Here is a 13,433-nt window from a genome sequence, read left to right as displayed (position 1 = left end):
TTTTGAGGCGAAACACTTGGTAGAATCATACTTTCCGTTGTCATTTGTCATTTGTCGTTGTCATGCTCATTAGAGCATCGGTACCGGTGTAAAATATAATGCCAGTTATTCGGAAACCATCCTGCAATGACAGCTTTTGAAGTTTGTTACAGTTTACTAATTAGATATAGAAGTTTTGCTTTACGCAGGCATTTGCCCGATTTCATAATTTCTGGAGCATGAAATTAGGTAACATGTATCGTATGTGTGTGAAGCAATCGTTTGTATCGAATGTATATGAATCAGAAAATAGTCAGGTGTTAGTAACGTATCAAAACCTGTTTTACTTAAGTTTTACACTGTGAAGGATGTTAGATTACCTTACTTTTGGAAAGCACAATGGTATCTTCAGTCTGTAAAACAATACATTTTTAATAAATAATAAAAATATTTTAAATTAGTATTCATTTTTAGTATATAAAAGAATTTGTTTCGTTAATTAAACCACTCAACTGCTACAATCTCCTGATGACCGTTTTTGTTCTCAAAAAACCTCGATAGTCTAAATACATAACAGCATTAAAAAACATAAATATCGCAGTAAGCAATTTTGCCAGCTTAGTGTGAACAAGGCGTGTACCGGTACGCGACAAATTTCCTACTGCTGTTAATACACCATCATGACTGTCGCTCGGCGGTCTTTTTTGTCCTGTTTCCTAATGCAGTGCAGAACACGTTGAAAAAGAACGTCAAAACTCAATGCCGCATCATGTCACCACATCAGCGCCTGCTATGCACGTGGGATGCGACGGAAAAAATGGCAAAGGAATGTCGCTACTCATCGCAACGGAACGGTTTCGCTACGGCAGCGGCTGACGTTCGCCTGACTAATACAATTCTCTGTAAAGGATGAAATGGGCTGACACCCTTAAAAAAGTGCGTTAGACAACTAGGATGCATTTGTATGCTGTTGTTCCAGCTGACGGAAATGGCAAACCATTGTGCAGTGGTGATTCGCATTTGTTGGAACTGGTGAAATGAGGTTTTCTGAAAGCATGACACGGGTAACGCTTCAAAATTGAATACTTTTTAATACGCTTAGTTTGATTAAGTCTAATTAATGATGCACCTTTGCACTTTTTATTCGTTCACGCAACCCCCCCAACGATAAAACTTAACAACCCCGGGCAAAGAAAGTGGCTATGAAAAGAAAGTGCAAAATTACATTACAACGTAATTGTATGCAGCATAATTATTGTAGCATCGTGTTTTGGTCCGGACAGCCTTAATTAGGTCACTCGCTTAAAAGCACTTTAGCTTAATTAGCGATTGCCTAGCTGCAACGATAACACACAAGCACCGTATGAACAAAAAAAAGCAAAGCTGCATGTTGAAAAGTGAAAATTAATGAGGTCTATTGAGATGTTGCAAGAAGTGTTGAAACAAATACACTTACCGTTTAATACTTACCGTACAATGCAAATGTTGTATTTCTAATAGCCAGGCAAACAAACGTCAGGAAATTAGTTGAACGGTGATTTAAATTGTATATTTACAATATCTGTGCACGTGTTTGCTTTACATTTACGTTTCCTCCAAGGTTTTTACTAAACACAATTTGATAGAAATGACAACTTAATAAACGTTAGTGTCTGTTGCTGATCGTATTGCTTCGCAGGGTTTTCAAGTTGAAGTGGAAAAGTGGAGACTCTCTTGGAGTGCACCTAAAATGTCTGGAAGTTGATCTGGAATACTTCATACTATCTGGAACTTTTACAGGATAAAGTCGATTCCGTCCAAAGCTTTCTCGATTTGACACATTGAAAACCCTACAAATATGCAAATTGAGCACGCTTTGAACAGAGTCAATTTCATCTAGTGAAAGATGCAGAATAAAACAAGATATGCTTCATCAAATTCCGTTTCCAATTGAACAGAACTCAGAAATGTCACCAAAATTGCTACTGGAACTCGAAATCCCTATGTTATTCCACCAAAAAACTTTTTTACAAAATAAAACATACTTATAGGTTTATAAATAGTTATACAAAGAGATTAAAGAAAATTATAACAATTTTAATTTTACGAAAATTACATTCTGATCGTTCTATATAATAGAACATAGCGGAATATGCTCTTGACTGAATCACATGCCGATAACTGAACGGGCGACACGTCGGCTTGTTTCTGCCGCATTCGATCGCTTTCGGTACGCAGTTTACCTTCTGCTTGGTTAAGCTTCACAACGCTTTCCACAGTCCTAAAAACACAACATACCGAACCGTCTTTTTTTCGATACGTCCTACAGGGCAAGAGCCATTTGTACAAGCCTCGGTAAAATTCACAATTTGTTACTATGTCTCTAGTGTCATGTTATTTTCTGTTTACTGTTTGTCTTCCGTTTTCTGTTTCGGTTTTGCCGATTCGCCAAGATTCGATCCAGGCTTCGTTACGTTTCATTGCGACAAATCGCCGATAAAGTTGTTACGGGGTGCTCGGGTAAAGCTGTCAAGCGGTGGCGTTTGTTTAAAAGAGGACGGGCGACAAATGGGAATCCACGCAGCCGATCTGTACAGCCGAATGTTTGTAAAGTATCTACAGCTCGGGGTTGAACGGGAGGTGGACAGCGGGCGGGAAAAGATGATGAAATTGAAGCGGAATAGGATGGGATAGGCGACGCGTTGGAGACCCACCAATAAGGTTTAAAACGCTGCACGATAAACTATCGCACAGGTCGATCTTGACAGCTTTACCCTACAGCTTTACATCAGCCCGATTCTCAAGCCCAGCCATAAAAAAGGATGCGACTGTGCTAGGGTGGCCCCCGATCCCACCATCCCCGTGCCCGGCCCACCGCTCTCGCCCGGTTCGCCAACATCCGTGCACCCTTCCGGCTCACCGGCAGACGCTTTTAATGATTGATTGCGATGATACGGGTGTGACGGTTTGTTTGTGGCGCTGGCAGCATTTTCCACTGCGAGCAGCTTTCCACCGTAGATGGGGCCGGCGGTCGGTTGCCATCCGAGCGCGGTACACTGGCCGCAGGAGGCGCTCACACCGTACGGCACGTGATGCTGCTGATGCTGGGGCTGCAGATGTTGCGAATAGTATGCCGGGCTGGGTGACTCCAACCGGCTGGTGACGGTTGTGTTGCTGCTGCTGCCGGGTCGGTCGGTGGCGAGTGTGATGGTGAGATTGTCACCCGGTGGTAGCGGCGAACCAGCGTCCTTGGGCCGCCGGTTGGACAGGGTACCGGGCAGCGGGCCCGCCATTAGGTAGTTCGGCAGGATGAACATGGTGGTCGATATTTGTGACAGGCTACCACGCGGCTCGGCGAACTTGAACGCCGGCAGGATGGTGCTGGTGGGGATGGCCGTCACTGGGGCGGATGCGGTGACCGGTTGCACAAACGTTTGCGGTGGCGGTGGTGGTTGCTGCAGTGCAAAGGAAACCGAAAGAGAGAATGACAGAAAAAAGCCCGTGAACACATGCGGAAAAGTAGAATTAGAGATAAGACTGGCATGAGTTCAGATTGTGTACGTGGGTGGGTGTGTGTGTGTGTGTGAAAAAGGGAAAAACGATCGGAAATGAAGAGGATTTCTTTCCTGCACAACAAACGAGCACGAGCCACACGAGTACACGCAACGATACTGCAATGACGTCGAGTTGGAGAATGGGCACATAGACGACAACCGGGTAGTCGTCGATTCGTTAGTAAGATTACTAGCGCAGAAGCTTTTCTACGGCTTGTCTGCCTGCAGGCCAATGTTTGCGATATGTTCCCAGGTGCAATTGAATTGTGTGCGGACCGTCGGACTGCTATGATGTATGATCGGTGTGATAGAAGCTTCGGAAATGCGTAAGCTTGATTTATTCCAGCAACGGTACCACCGGTAAGCCACCGACGATACTGTGGTGTGTGTGTGACGTTGTTGAATATTTCATGCTAAATGGAATAAGTGTCCGTAAAGTGGTTAAATTATAGGCTTTCCATGTAAATGATTGCACTTGGGAAGTCACAGCGTTATTAGGCTGTAATACGCGATATGGGAATTTTAAGTAGGTTCATGATAGACTTACTGTGATTTACTCTTACTATTAGAATATTTAAGCAAGTCATGTAACTATGTTTAGTTTAATGTTCCTGGGAGATAAATGTGTAAGATAAAGTCTTATTATTTTTTAACTAAATAGTATTTACATCGCACAGAGAGAGTTGCGAGAGTTGGAAGAGTATCTGAGAAATTAAAGTCTCTTTTAGCAATTCCATCATAATTATCTATAGATTGACTATTAGTATATTCAACAAAAAAGTTAAACAATTCTTTCGCATTTAGAGCATGATTTTGATAGATCTATTCTGCAGTACGATCAAGAAAATATATAATATCTTATAACAGTTCCTCGGAATTGCCAGAAGTCTTTCACAAACCAAACAGATGTCACTGTGCTATGTTTAATATTTCCAGCAATTCAGCAATTCCTCTTAAAGGTCGGCAATAAAGCAGAGCACGAGGGACAAACTACTCTGACCTAGCACAAATATGACTATACCACAGATCACTCCACTATTTAGGCAACAGTTTTGGAGTTGGGCCTACCCGCCCTCACCCGGTGGACTGCCATTCCGCACTGGACAAACATTTGAACAAGCCTTACCTCTGGTGCCTTTTCCGTCATCGTATTCGTATCCGGCATGCATTCAACCAGATCGAAGTCTTCGCTCGGCGCTCGGTAGCTGGATGGTGTCGAATGGCTGTCGCTTGACTCGGACGCCTTGATGCAGCGATTACTGCTCGGCCGGAACAGCTTCATCTTGTATGCCAGCAGCGCACCGAACGAAACGCAGACAAAGCAGAAGAACAGCACCGCGACACCGACGATCAGCAGGTGTCCATCATCGAGCAGCGATGGCTGGCCATTTCCATCGGAGCTGTCGCCGGCTGTACACCCCGGCCGGGCCCCCACAATATCCATAGCAAAAGTGTTAATTTGTGATGGTAACGAGCAAATGCGTCAGCAACACGCCGTTTGACACGTTGCCAGTGCCGGGTGCACCGTGCAAACTTACCGTCTTTGTTGAATGTGACTATATTTTCCGCCTTGACCGCTGATTCGCCGCTGCCCGAGTACTTGTTGTGGTTGGTACCGGCACCCTTGCCGACAGCGGAACCCTCTATCTGGTTCGGAGCCGGTGTCAGTTCTTCGTCGTACAGCTCGTTCGACTCGTACGGGCGCTCGTCCAGCTCGTCGTCCTCGAGCGGTGTGATGTACCGTTCACGGAACACATTCCTCGAAACTGAGTCCGCATCAGCCGGGCCGGGTTGCGTGATGAGTTTTGTTTGAGTTTCAGTCAAAGTGTAAAAGGAGTCGGACACATGACAAAGTTAGTGCATCATTTCGGGTTTCGAGGCACGTGTTTCATTTTGGGTGTTTTAAGGTGAGGAAGAAAACACCCTCGTCCGTGGATCACATTTCAAACGCATTCACCTGGAGCCACTTACCGCAAGCGTAGATTACTTTCAGGTAGACTCGGATGTTCTCCGGACATGGGTTCCCGAACGTTGAACTTTCTACCGCTACTGTGCACTTTCGCCGGCCCTGGCAGATCTCGGTCAACGTGAGACTGGTGTGCTCCGAAAGACATGCTACCACCAAAGTTCATGAAATTGAATGTTTGTACGGGATGGAACACAACAGAAAGGTCATTTAATATGGGGACCGCATCGTTTTAAAGCCGGCGAAATGGCAAAAGGTTTGATTGATATAGGGGGCCCCCCCGAAAGACGATCGGTGACCCAAACCGGTACGCACCGGCGAGCATTTTGTACTACTTACTTTGTTCCTTTGAGGCAGCCGCCTGCGTGCAGTGTGAGCTTTCGTACGCGGTTCGCCCATAGGTGGCACTGTAAATGGCTATGCGGGTGTATTGACCACACGTCAACCGAACGATGTCCTTTTCGCACGAAATCAGGCTGCGAAACTCAACTGTGACAGGGTGTTGGGACCGGTGGTCGAAGGAAAATCGACGAAAGAGAGAGAGTAATAAAAAGTACATTGGTTTTATTTTTCAATCCCATTGAAAGGCTCGACCAAACTTCAAACGACTCGAAAGCATTGCTCGAACGAGCGGGAATGGCGGGAAACCGGGTATCGCCGGGCAAGAAACGGTGCACGCGCGAACGATCACTTACATGGGCGACATTTGTGATTGACCTCCACCATGCGATGTATGCCCGGGCATGGGGCTGTTGCGAAGTTTTTCGGTGTGGCCTGTATCCGACAGCGTCGTTTCTTCTGGCACGCTTCAACGACGGTCTGCAGGATCGAGTACTGTGTTGGTGAAAAGAGGGAGAACACAAAAAAAATAACGCATGTTCTATCACGGGAAATGTCCATCCTTCGGCGAGCAGTCGATGTCGAAAAAATCTAGTGCTTGTTAATGCTCTTCGCCAGTAACACGGTGCTAAGGAACTCATGCGTGGTTCCTCCCCCGGGCTACAGATATCGAATCTGACCGCTCGCTCGGGACGGTTTGGTGCGATGGAAAAGTAATGCACTGAAAAAGGGCACACTGCAAATACATACCTGCAACACATACAGGGGAGTACATTTGTCTTTCGGACGTTCAATCGTGGCTAGCGTATCGTTCGTAGCCGGCTCGGTGCTGATCGTCGATACTGTGGGCGTAATGGACGTTGCGTTTATCTGGGCAGCTACCGAGAAGTCAATCGTACTAAGGGCGGGCGTGGTGGGCTCGGGAAGGTAATAGCTACTGTCCAGTTCGCTGTACGCGCATTGAAGCGTTTCGTTACTTTCTGCATGAGATGCGATCCAATGACAGTAAAGAACATACACATTGGCAAAGTGATTAAAGTTGATCATCATTCGGATGCACCTTCGGGGGCTTTGGTGTGTGTCTTTTTTTTTGTTGCTTCATTGTTGCCCAGCACTTCCAATATGAAGGAAAAAATACCTACCTTTGGTGCCATACTGGACGAGCTCCACGGAGATGCTGGTCCCGATGGGGCACGACAGATTCAGCAGCTCGTCGTCGCAACAAATCGTTCGAAACGCACGCAGTGTGCTGGAAAGCAACCCTGCAAAGGACGTAGAGCAATGAATAAGACTATATAAATGGCAAGAATAGGGAGGTTGTTGCAATGTTTTGTTTAAAAAAAAGCTAAAAATGAAAAGAAAAAGTTTAAAAAAGAATATAGATAAGGACGGATGTTTGATGTTTACAGATTCCGACCCTTATGTTTAACTACCAGGTTCGACAAAGGAGTAGTAAGCGATACAAAGCTGCATCGATAAATTGAGATCAAAGATCTAAGAAAAAAATTTAACCCGTTTATGTGATGCGATGCAATCTCGTACAATTTAAGGTACTCAATCAAAATATAACGAGTATTCTACTGGTAAAATACAAACGATCCGAATCAAGCTTGGCTTCTTATGACAAGTTGATATTTTAAAGTGCTCTTCAACATTTCACTCGTGCAGTGATTTCTTGCCAAGAAAATATTCCACGTGTAAAAGTAAACCTAGCTTTGCAAAAAATATGTAAATTTTCCTTAGAATCAAAATCAATCCAATGATATGTTATTCATTGAATTCATTTGCTATTTCTTTGTAAACGGGATTATGAAATCTGGTGGGTAGTATGTTGAACGCTCAAGTTATCTACTCAAGATTTTTTTCTTTCATTTTGTATTGAAGACGTTTGCAATGTCAAGTTGCAAGATTGGAGCCATTTTTAGATCTTTTTCATGTTTCGGAATTGAGATTTGTTGAAGTAGATGTGTGACAGAAATAGAAAGAAGTCTCCCTATCTCTCTCTTTCATTCTCTCTCTCTCTTTTTTTCATTTCATTCGCTCGCTCTCGCTCTTCCTCTATGGATTATGTTCAACAATTTTGATTCTATGCAAAGCATTAACATCTTACAAATCAGCTATTTCGGAAAGCATTATGTTATTTAGGATCGTCTGCAATGTGCATAAGCAGCATAAAAATCGGTGAACAGATCATATATTTTGCTCTATTTCTGTGTAAATTTTTCAAATATTTTCACACTTTTCTAACTCTACGTGACACGTGGGAAGGTTTTACCAAATACAAAATATTAAGCTGGATTATAATGTGTTGCCTCCTTCTTAGTCTATTCTTTATCGGTGTGGTACTAAACTCTGAGAGACTTGGTAGTGATAAATAGGTAATATTTCTGACTACTAGATGAACGTTCCAGGTAAAATTTATTGTAAGTACTGTCGTAAGAAAATCTGATTTTATGTCAACCCTGTGCATGGATTGTGTAGATAAAGACTTGTTGTGTTTAGTATTAGTATCAAAACATTTGATTTTTTGCTTAATTTATGACTATATTTTTCGTATTTTGTCAACCGATTATATCGCAAATTTTAGTTAAAATTATTTCTTTATTTTGCAAATTGGACAATGTGGCGAATTCATGCAGAAAAATGCGTTAATCACAATTACATCACCTTTAATCACACCCCATGTGTAGCATTAAGCTTTACGGCGACCCTATTAAACGCTTGGTTCGACGGTGTCGATCAGACGTTGATTGGTCTACCATCTGTGAAACAATGGACAATTGAAAAAGTTTTGCCCATTTCTTCACAATGACCGGCACAACGGCATGGAAATTGTAGCCCCATGGTACACTGTTCGGTAGAATGTGACCAATCTATCAAATGCTGCCCTTAACGTGGGCGGTGGCAAATGGTGGTCTATGAATTTTTCATCCTACTTAAAATTATTTCTTTTCCAAGAGTGCGCATATTTTACAATCGTTTTTGGAGTATTTTCGTGGCCGTCGCGAGTGGATCCGGGATGGTGACGGCCGGGCTTCATGATGCAATATATTATATTTATTTTACGTCGTCTACCGTCAACCCAGCGCTAAACAATCTTGCGGTGTGGCCACCTCCAACAGCGGTTCCAACTTTCTTCAGCATTACCACAGTCTGAGGTTTCCCGGGGTGGAAAACTTTTCAAATATTTACATTTTTTGTTGCTGATGTTGGTGGTGTTTACTACCACCCGGAACGTTGCGTTTCTCCCTCCCGGTTTGATCATCGCGGAATCGCTCGAAACCGATGCGAACAAGTTAGATGAATATATTATTATGCAATCAAGACCACTGGAAATGACATTAGGCCTGTGGCGTGCGCACCACTACTAGGCGATGATGATCCAATGTTGCGACGATGATTTATTGCTGAGCCCTAGCAGGAGCAAGTATTTACCCTCACTTTAGGCCACAGTTCGCTTGCTTGATGTGCAGCGATTTAAAAATCGCAGGAAAGCCACTGTCGCGCCACACGAGACGGGTGTCACAACCCCGGGGGAGAGGTACACGGCCGCTAATGCTAATGAGAAAAATATGTTTTTCTGTTTTTAAACGCAACCATTACTGTCACGGTTGTGTACCCCGGGCCCAGCGTCCGTAATTGAATAATGACCCGGGCTGATCAAGTTGCCGTGCTGTTCGTGTCGCCCGCTGTATTCAATCGGACGACCAAACCAGCAACATTCTCCAATGTCCTTGGGCCAATCGCGCGTTCGATCCCAGCCAGGGAATCGATGATTGGAACGAGGAAATGCGCTAAATTGAGCGCACGGCGGAGATTCAGTGTCGCATTCAATTACGGTCTTGTAAAATTAGGTCTACTTCTCCGTGCCCAATCCAGCAGTAGCCTGCGGGCGAGCGGACCAATTTATTTCACCGCAAAATGCGTCACGAAGCCGCCCGACCTACGCGTAATACGATCGCACGGACTGGGTTTGACTTATTTCGCTACGACAGCGAAACGCAGGCAAAGCTAACGATGTGATGTTGCGCCGAAAGACCAAAAAACGGATACGCGGGCGCTGAGTAGCTACATTTTGATTGATATTTTGATACGATCCTTGTCAACACGATCCATCAGCGAGCAAACGAGATACCATCAACGGAACATTACCTATGCCGTATCATGTTTACGAGCCATCGCCATCGCCATTGTCTCCCGCGATGGCGGTGTAAGCGTTTTCGGTGAGGACGGTCCATCCCCTGGCAAGGGCACGGTTCATTTTATTGTACCACAGGACGAGCGTATATGTCAGGCTCGCCTGTCAATGTGTGTAGATGCCACATTTTTTACCACTCTTAACGCGGCGGACATGTTTCACCGTGGAAAGAAATGGGACGGGATCCTTTGAAACCCGTTTTTCGCTTCCACTAACAAACCATGACGAAGTAAGGAGGAAACAAACAAAACCGAACTAAATACGACCGTGACACAAATGGCACACAGCAAATGTGGCGTATCTTCCCGGCGCTCGTCAGCGTCTTCCGGGGGTGTGGGCGATGGGTTTCGATGGGTGGAATGCAGCAGTTGTTGAAAGCAACGTGAGTACCATAAACATATCCTGTTTTGTTGCTTTATTGCTACCATGGAGAAAGCTACCATGGATCCGGCCACACATGCCGCTCACACAGGCGCCGATTGTTTGACCTGCTAATCGCTCCTTATCATCATCACTTTCTGCAAACAGACCGCCATCGTCGACGATGGTTTCCACACGGTGGAAAAATTCCCCACAGCAGCATGAAATGTGACCTTGGGACCGTGTGGGACGCTGCTGTGTCCCAGCGTTGTTGCGTTGTTTTATGTTGCGCGCTGTTCGATTGCTCCGCACAATGGCAGAAAAATATCGACACCGGTATTCTGGTAAGTGTTTCGCAAAAATGTTCTAACGAGCTTCAATACATCATCAATAATGCAATTGCGCCGGGCCAATGTGACAGCTTGGGAAGGGTCGGGGCTTCCGTGCCGGAACGGCTTTTACCGCACGCTTCTACCGTTGTTTGCGGTGTAATATTCAATCTTTCAAACATTTCTCGTCCCCACGTTCCACGTTCATTGTGCTGCGCCTGCCTGCCAGCTATAATTCATACCCTGAAACAGTATTCTCCCATTCGCCGCAAACGATTGCAACAACAACAGGAATGAAAAAAAAAAGAATGAGCGGAAAAATATCAAACCACTCCATCATGCTTCATTGCACGCACAGATGAATAAGCTTTCGTCGAGGGCCATTGAAAATGGAGACGTGAGATGGAAGGGATTTGGCGAACTGAGCGCTTTTGGTAAACGATATCCTATCTTTCATTTCCGATACCATTCGGATGCCGCTCCTGTCGCCCGATATCATGATTAACGAGACTTCCTCGAATACGCACCACTGTAATGCTCATGGGTCCTATGTTTCAATATGCTTTGCCAGTGATCAATCGAAAGCACAGCTGGCACCAGCAGCGTACCGGGTTGGGCTCTCTGTATGGGTTTTGTTTTTAAATGCCCTTTTGTGCAAACAATTGACTTATTGACAGGTTGGATAAATTAATGGTTCGAATATGATTACAGCCGCGGGCTTACGTGCAGCTCGTTCTGACAAAGAGTTTTGTTTAACCGATGCTGTTAATTGCGTGTAAAGTTTTGATTACCAATAACATGAGGAAAACTAATTATTCACAAACACAATACATAAACTCTGAACACTCTCTTTTCTCTTTAATTTTAAACGTTCGTTAAATATTAATGTTGTTTTACTTTTTCCCTTTTTTTTCCTGGGTAATGGCAGAAGCTTACTGAGTTGTAGTTCATAATGTAATTACTGGAAATGTACACAAGCGACCTTTAGTCAACCGGTTAAAATATGCTAATGGTAATTAAAGTTGGATTTCCAAATATATAATTAAAATGTCAAGCTTGGCAAAAGTAAATAGACAACCTTACAGTGTGTAGCATAACTATACGGCCGCCATTTAATTTTAAAGAAAAAAAGACGAGGTTCAAAAGTTAAATGAAAATATTATTCTTTAAAATAAAAAAAAATACATTAAAAGAATTGCGAACATTTATGTTTTTGCTCCTGTTCCTACGCACACTTTCACAATTGTTTAAGTAAAGCCGAAAATTGTCTCTTTTAACGTAATAGTACGGTCGTTTAAAGAATGTCGGTTTTTCTTTTCAAACTCAACTTTAAATAATTTTTTCTAATATATATTGCAATCGTTATTCGATCCCTTCTGTGAAATTAATAGAATCCCGTTGAAATAATACAATGTACTGTGAGTTTAAGTTTTTGAATAAGCTTTCAGTCTATTTTTTTCTTGGAGCTGTTAAAATAATCATTTTTTTATGTTTTGTTTATATAGAACAGAAACGTATTAACAACAAGGACTGGAATGTTTTGGTCCTAGAGAGAAATGGAACATAAATACGACGTAAATTATTTTTATTACATCCGAAAAGAAGAGGATAATCAACCGAATGTGAGTAACAAAAATCTGTCCCAATGGGAAATGAACTGGATTGTTGATAATATATTTTTTAGATTCTCCATTGATTAACGACAGCTCCTCATCAATTTGCATTCACTGTTATTTCTGTTTAACATATCTCTTCAAGTCTATACTTTATTATCAAAAATCCAGTTGTCGAATAGCTTTGTTTGGAATTGTATCAACTAATTCACTGATCAACTCCAACTTCGTTAGCTCCATTTAATAAGATTTTCTTCTTTCTTTGGTAAATAATATGGTTGGATGATTTTCTATTGAAGAATAATATTAAAGACGTACAACTAGTCTAGTAAGTTGATATTGATATGAATTTAACGCAGTAGAGTAAACGATGAGTGAAGCAAATTAAAGTAAATAATGCAGATAGTCATGTTTCTAGGTGCAAATGCAGGGGTCTCTATCGGTACGACATTTTGTATTAACTTAGATTTTGTTGGAATTATTTGTAAGATGAGATTTTAATACAATAAGTACCAAAAGTTAAATGTAATGCTTAAATAAGTGTGTAATATTTTTATTTGTTCGTGATGGATTATGGAATTCCGATTTAATTTATTTTGCAAGAACTTTTCTACAATGAAATGAACATTAAATCACAAAGCAAAAAAAACAAAAAGTTTTAGTTATCCAAAAGCAGCTTATAACTTATGGTATGTCATGGTATGCAATGTTACATTTCCACTGATTGAAACATTTGTATTGAGTGGTTAATTGACAGCGTAATCATACCTAAATCATCTCCAGCAGCTCGTTGAACGATGACGATAAATCCAATGATAATGTGCAACATTTTGCTATTCATCAATGTGCTCTCCTGTTATTATTCCGATTTGACATGTTCCTCGTCCTACCGGCACGGTTCCTCACGGTCGGGCATTGCTCGTAAAACCAACCACCAACCACTTATCAAAACTCATCACTAGCAGCGTGATATGGGGGTAGCACCTGTTTCAATAGCAATAATTTTTCAACCACCGAGTGACTGGAATTATTACATCGTTGCCCGATGTTGCCTTTTTTTATTCGTTTCACCCCTGACACCGGTTTGTGTACGTGTGCGTGGTGTGTTCTGGCAGA

The 13,433-nt window shown here is 42.9% G+C and overlaps 1 protein-coding gene across 1 annotated transcript; it reads right to left on the bottom strand.

Annotated features, from left to right (window-relative positions):
• Nucleotides 1-1,518: 1,518 nt before the first annotated feature.
• Nucleotides 1,519-13,191, bottom strand: LOC128310656 (uncharacterized). Its single transcript, XM_053047353.1, has 9 exons — nucleotides 13,086-13,191; nucleotides 6,960-7,079; nucleotides 6,568-6,797; nucleotides 6,174-6,312; nucleotides 5,818-5,967; nucleotides 5,484-5,627; nucleotides 5,051-5,278; nucleotides 4,639-4,922; nucleotides 1,519-3,413 (listed from the first exon to the last, which is right to left on the bottom strand). Exons 1-9 carry the CDS (start codon nucleotides 13,156-13,158, stop codon nucleotides 2,742-2,744), a joined length of 2,040 nt encoding a protein of 679 aa, XP_052903313.1. The 5' UTR covers nucleotides 13,159-13,191; the 3' UTR covers nucleotides 1,519-2,741.
• Nucleotides 13,192-13,433: the final 242 nt, after the last annotated feature.

This window comes from Anopheles moucheti, chromosome 2, assembly GCF_943734755.1.
Source record: "Anopheles moucheti chromosome 2, idAnoMoucSN_F20_07, whole genome shotgun sequence".
Classification (NCBI taxonomy): domain Eukaryota; kingdom Metazoa; phylum Arthropoda; class Insecta; order Diptera; family Culicidae; genus Anopheles; species Anopheles moucheti.
The sequence above is the reverse complement of the archived record's forward strand: the minus strand, read 5'-3'. Positions and strand labels throughout refer to the sequence as shown.

Coding starts and splice junctions, on each gene's coding strand:
- LOC128310656 (XM_053047353.1), bottom strand. CDS start 13,158: ATGAATAGCAAAATGTTGCACATTATCATTGGATTTATCGTCATCGTT. Junction 6,313..6,567: donor CTCCCCTGTATGTGTTGCAG/GTATGTATTTGC, acceptor TCACCAACACAG/TACTCGATCCTGCAGACCGT. Junction 5,968..6,173: donor CAATCACAAATGTCGCCCAT/GTAAGTGATCGT, acceptor ACCCTGTCACAG/TTGAGTTTCGCAGCCTGATT.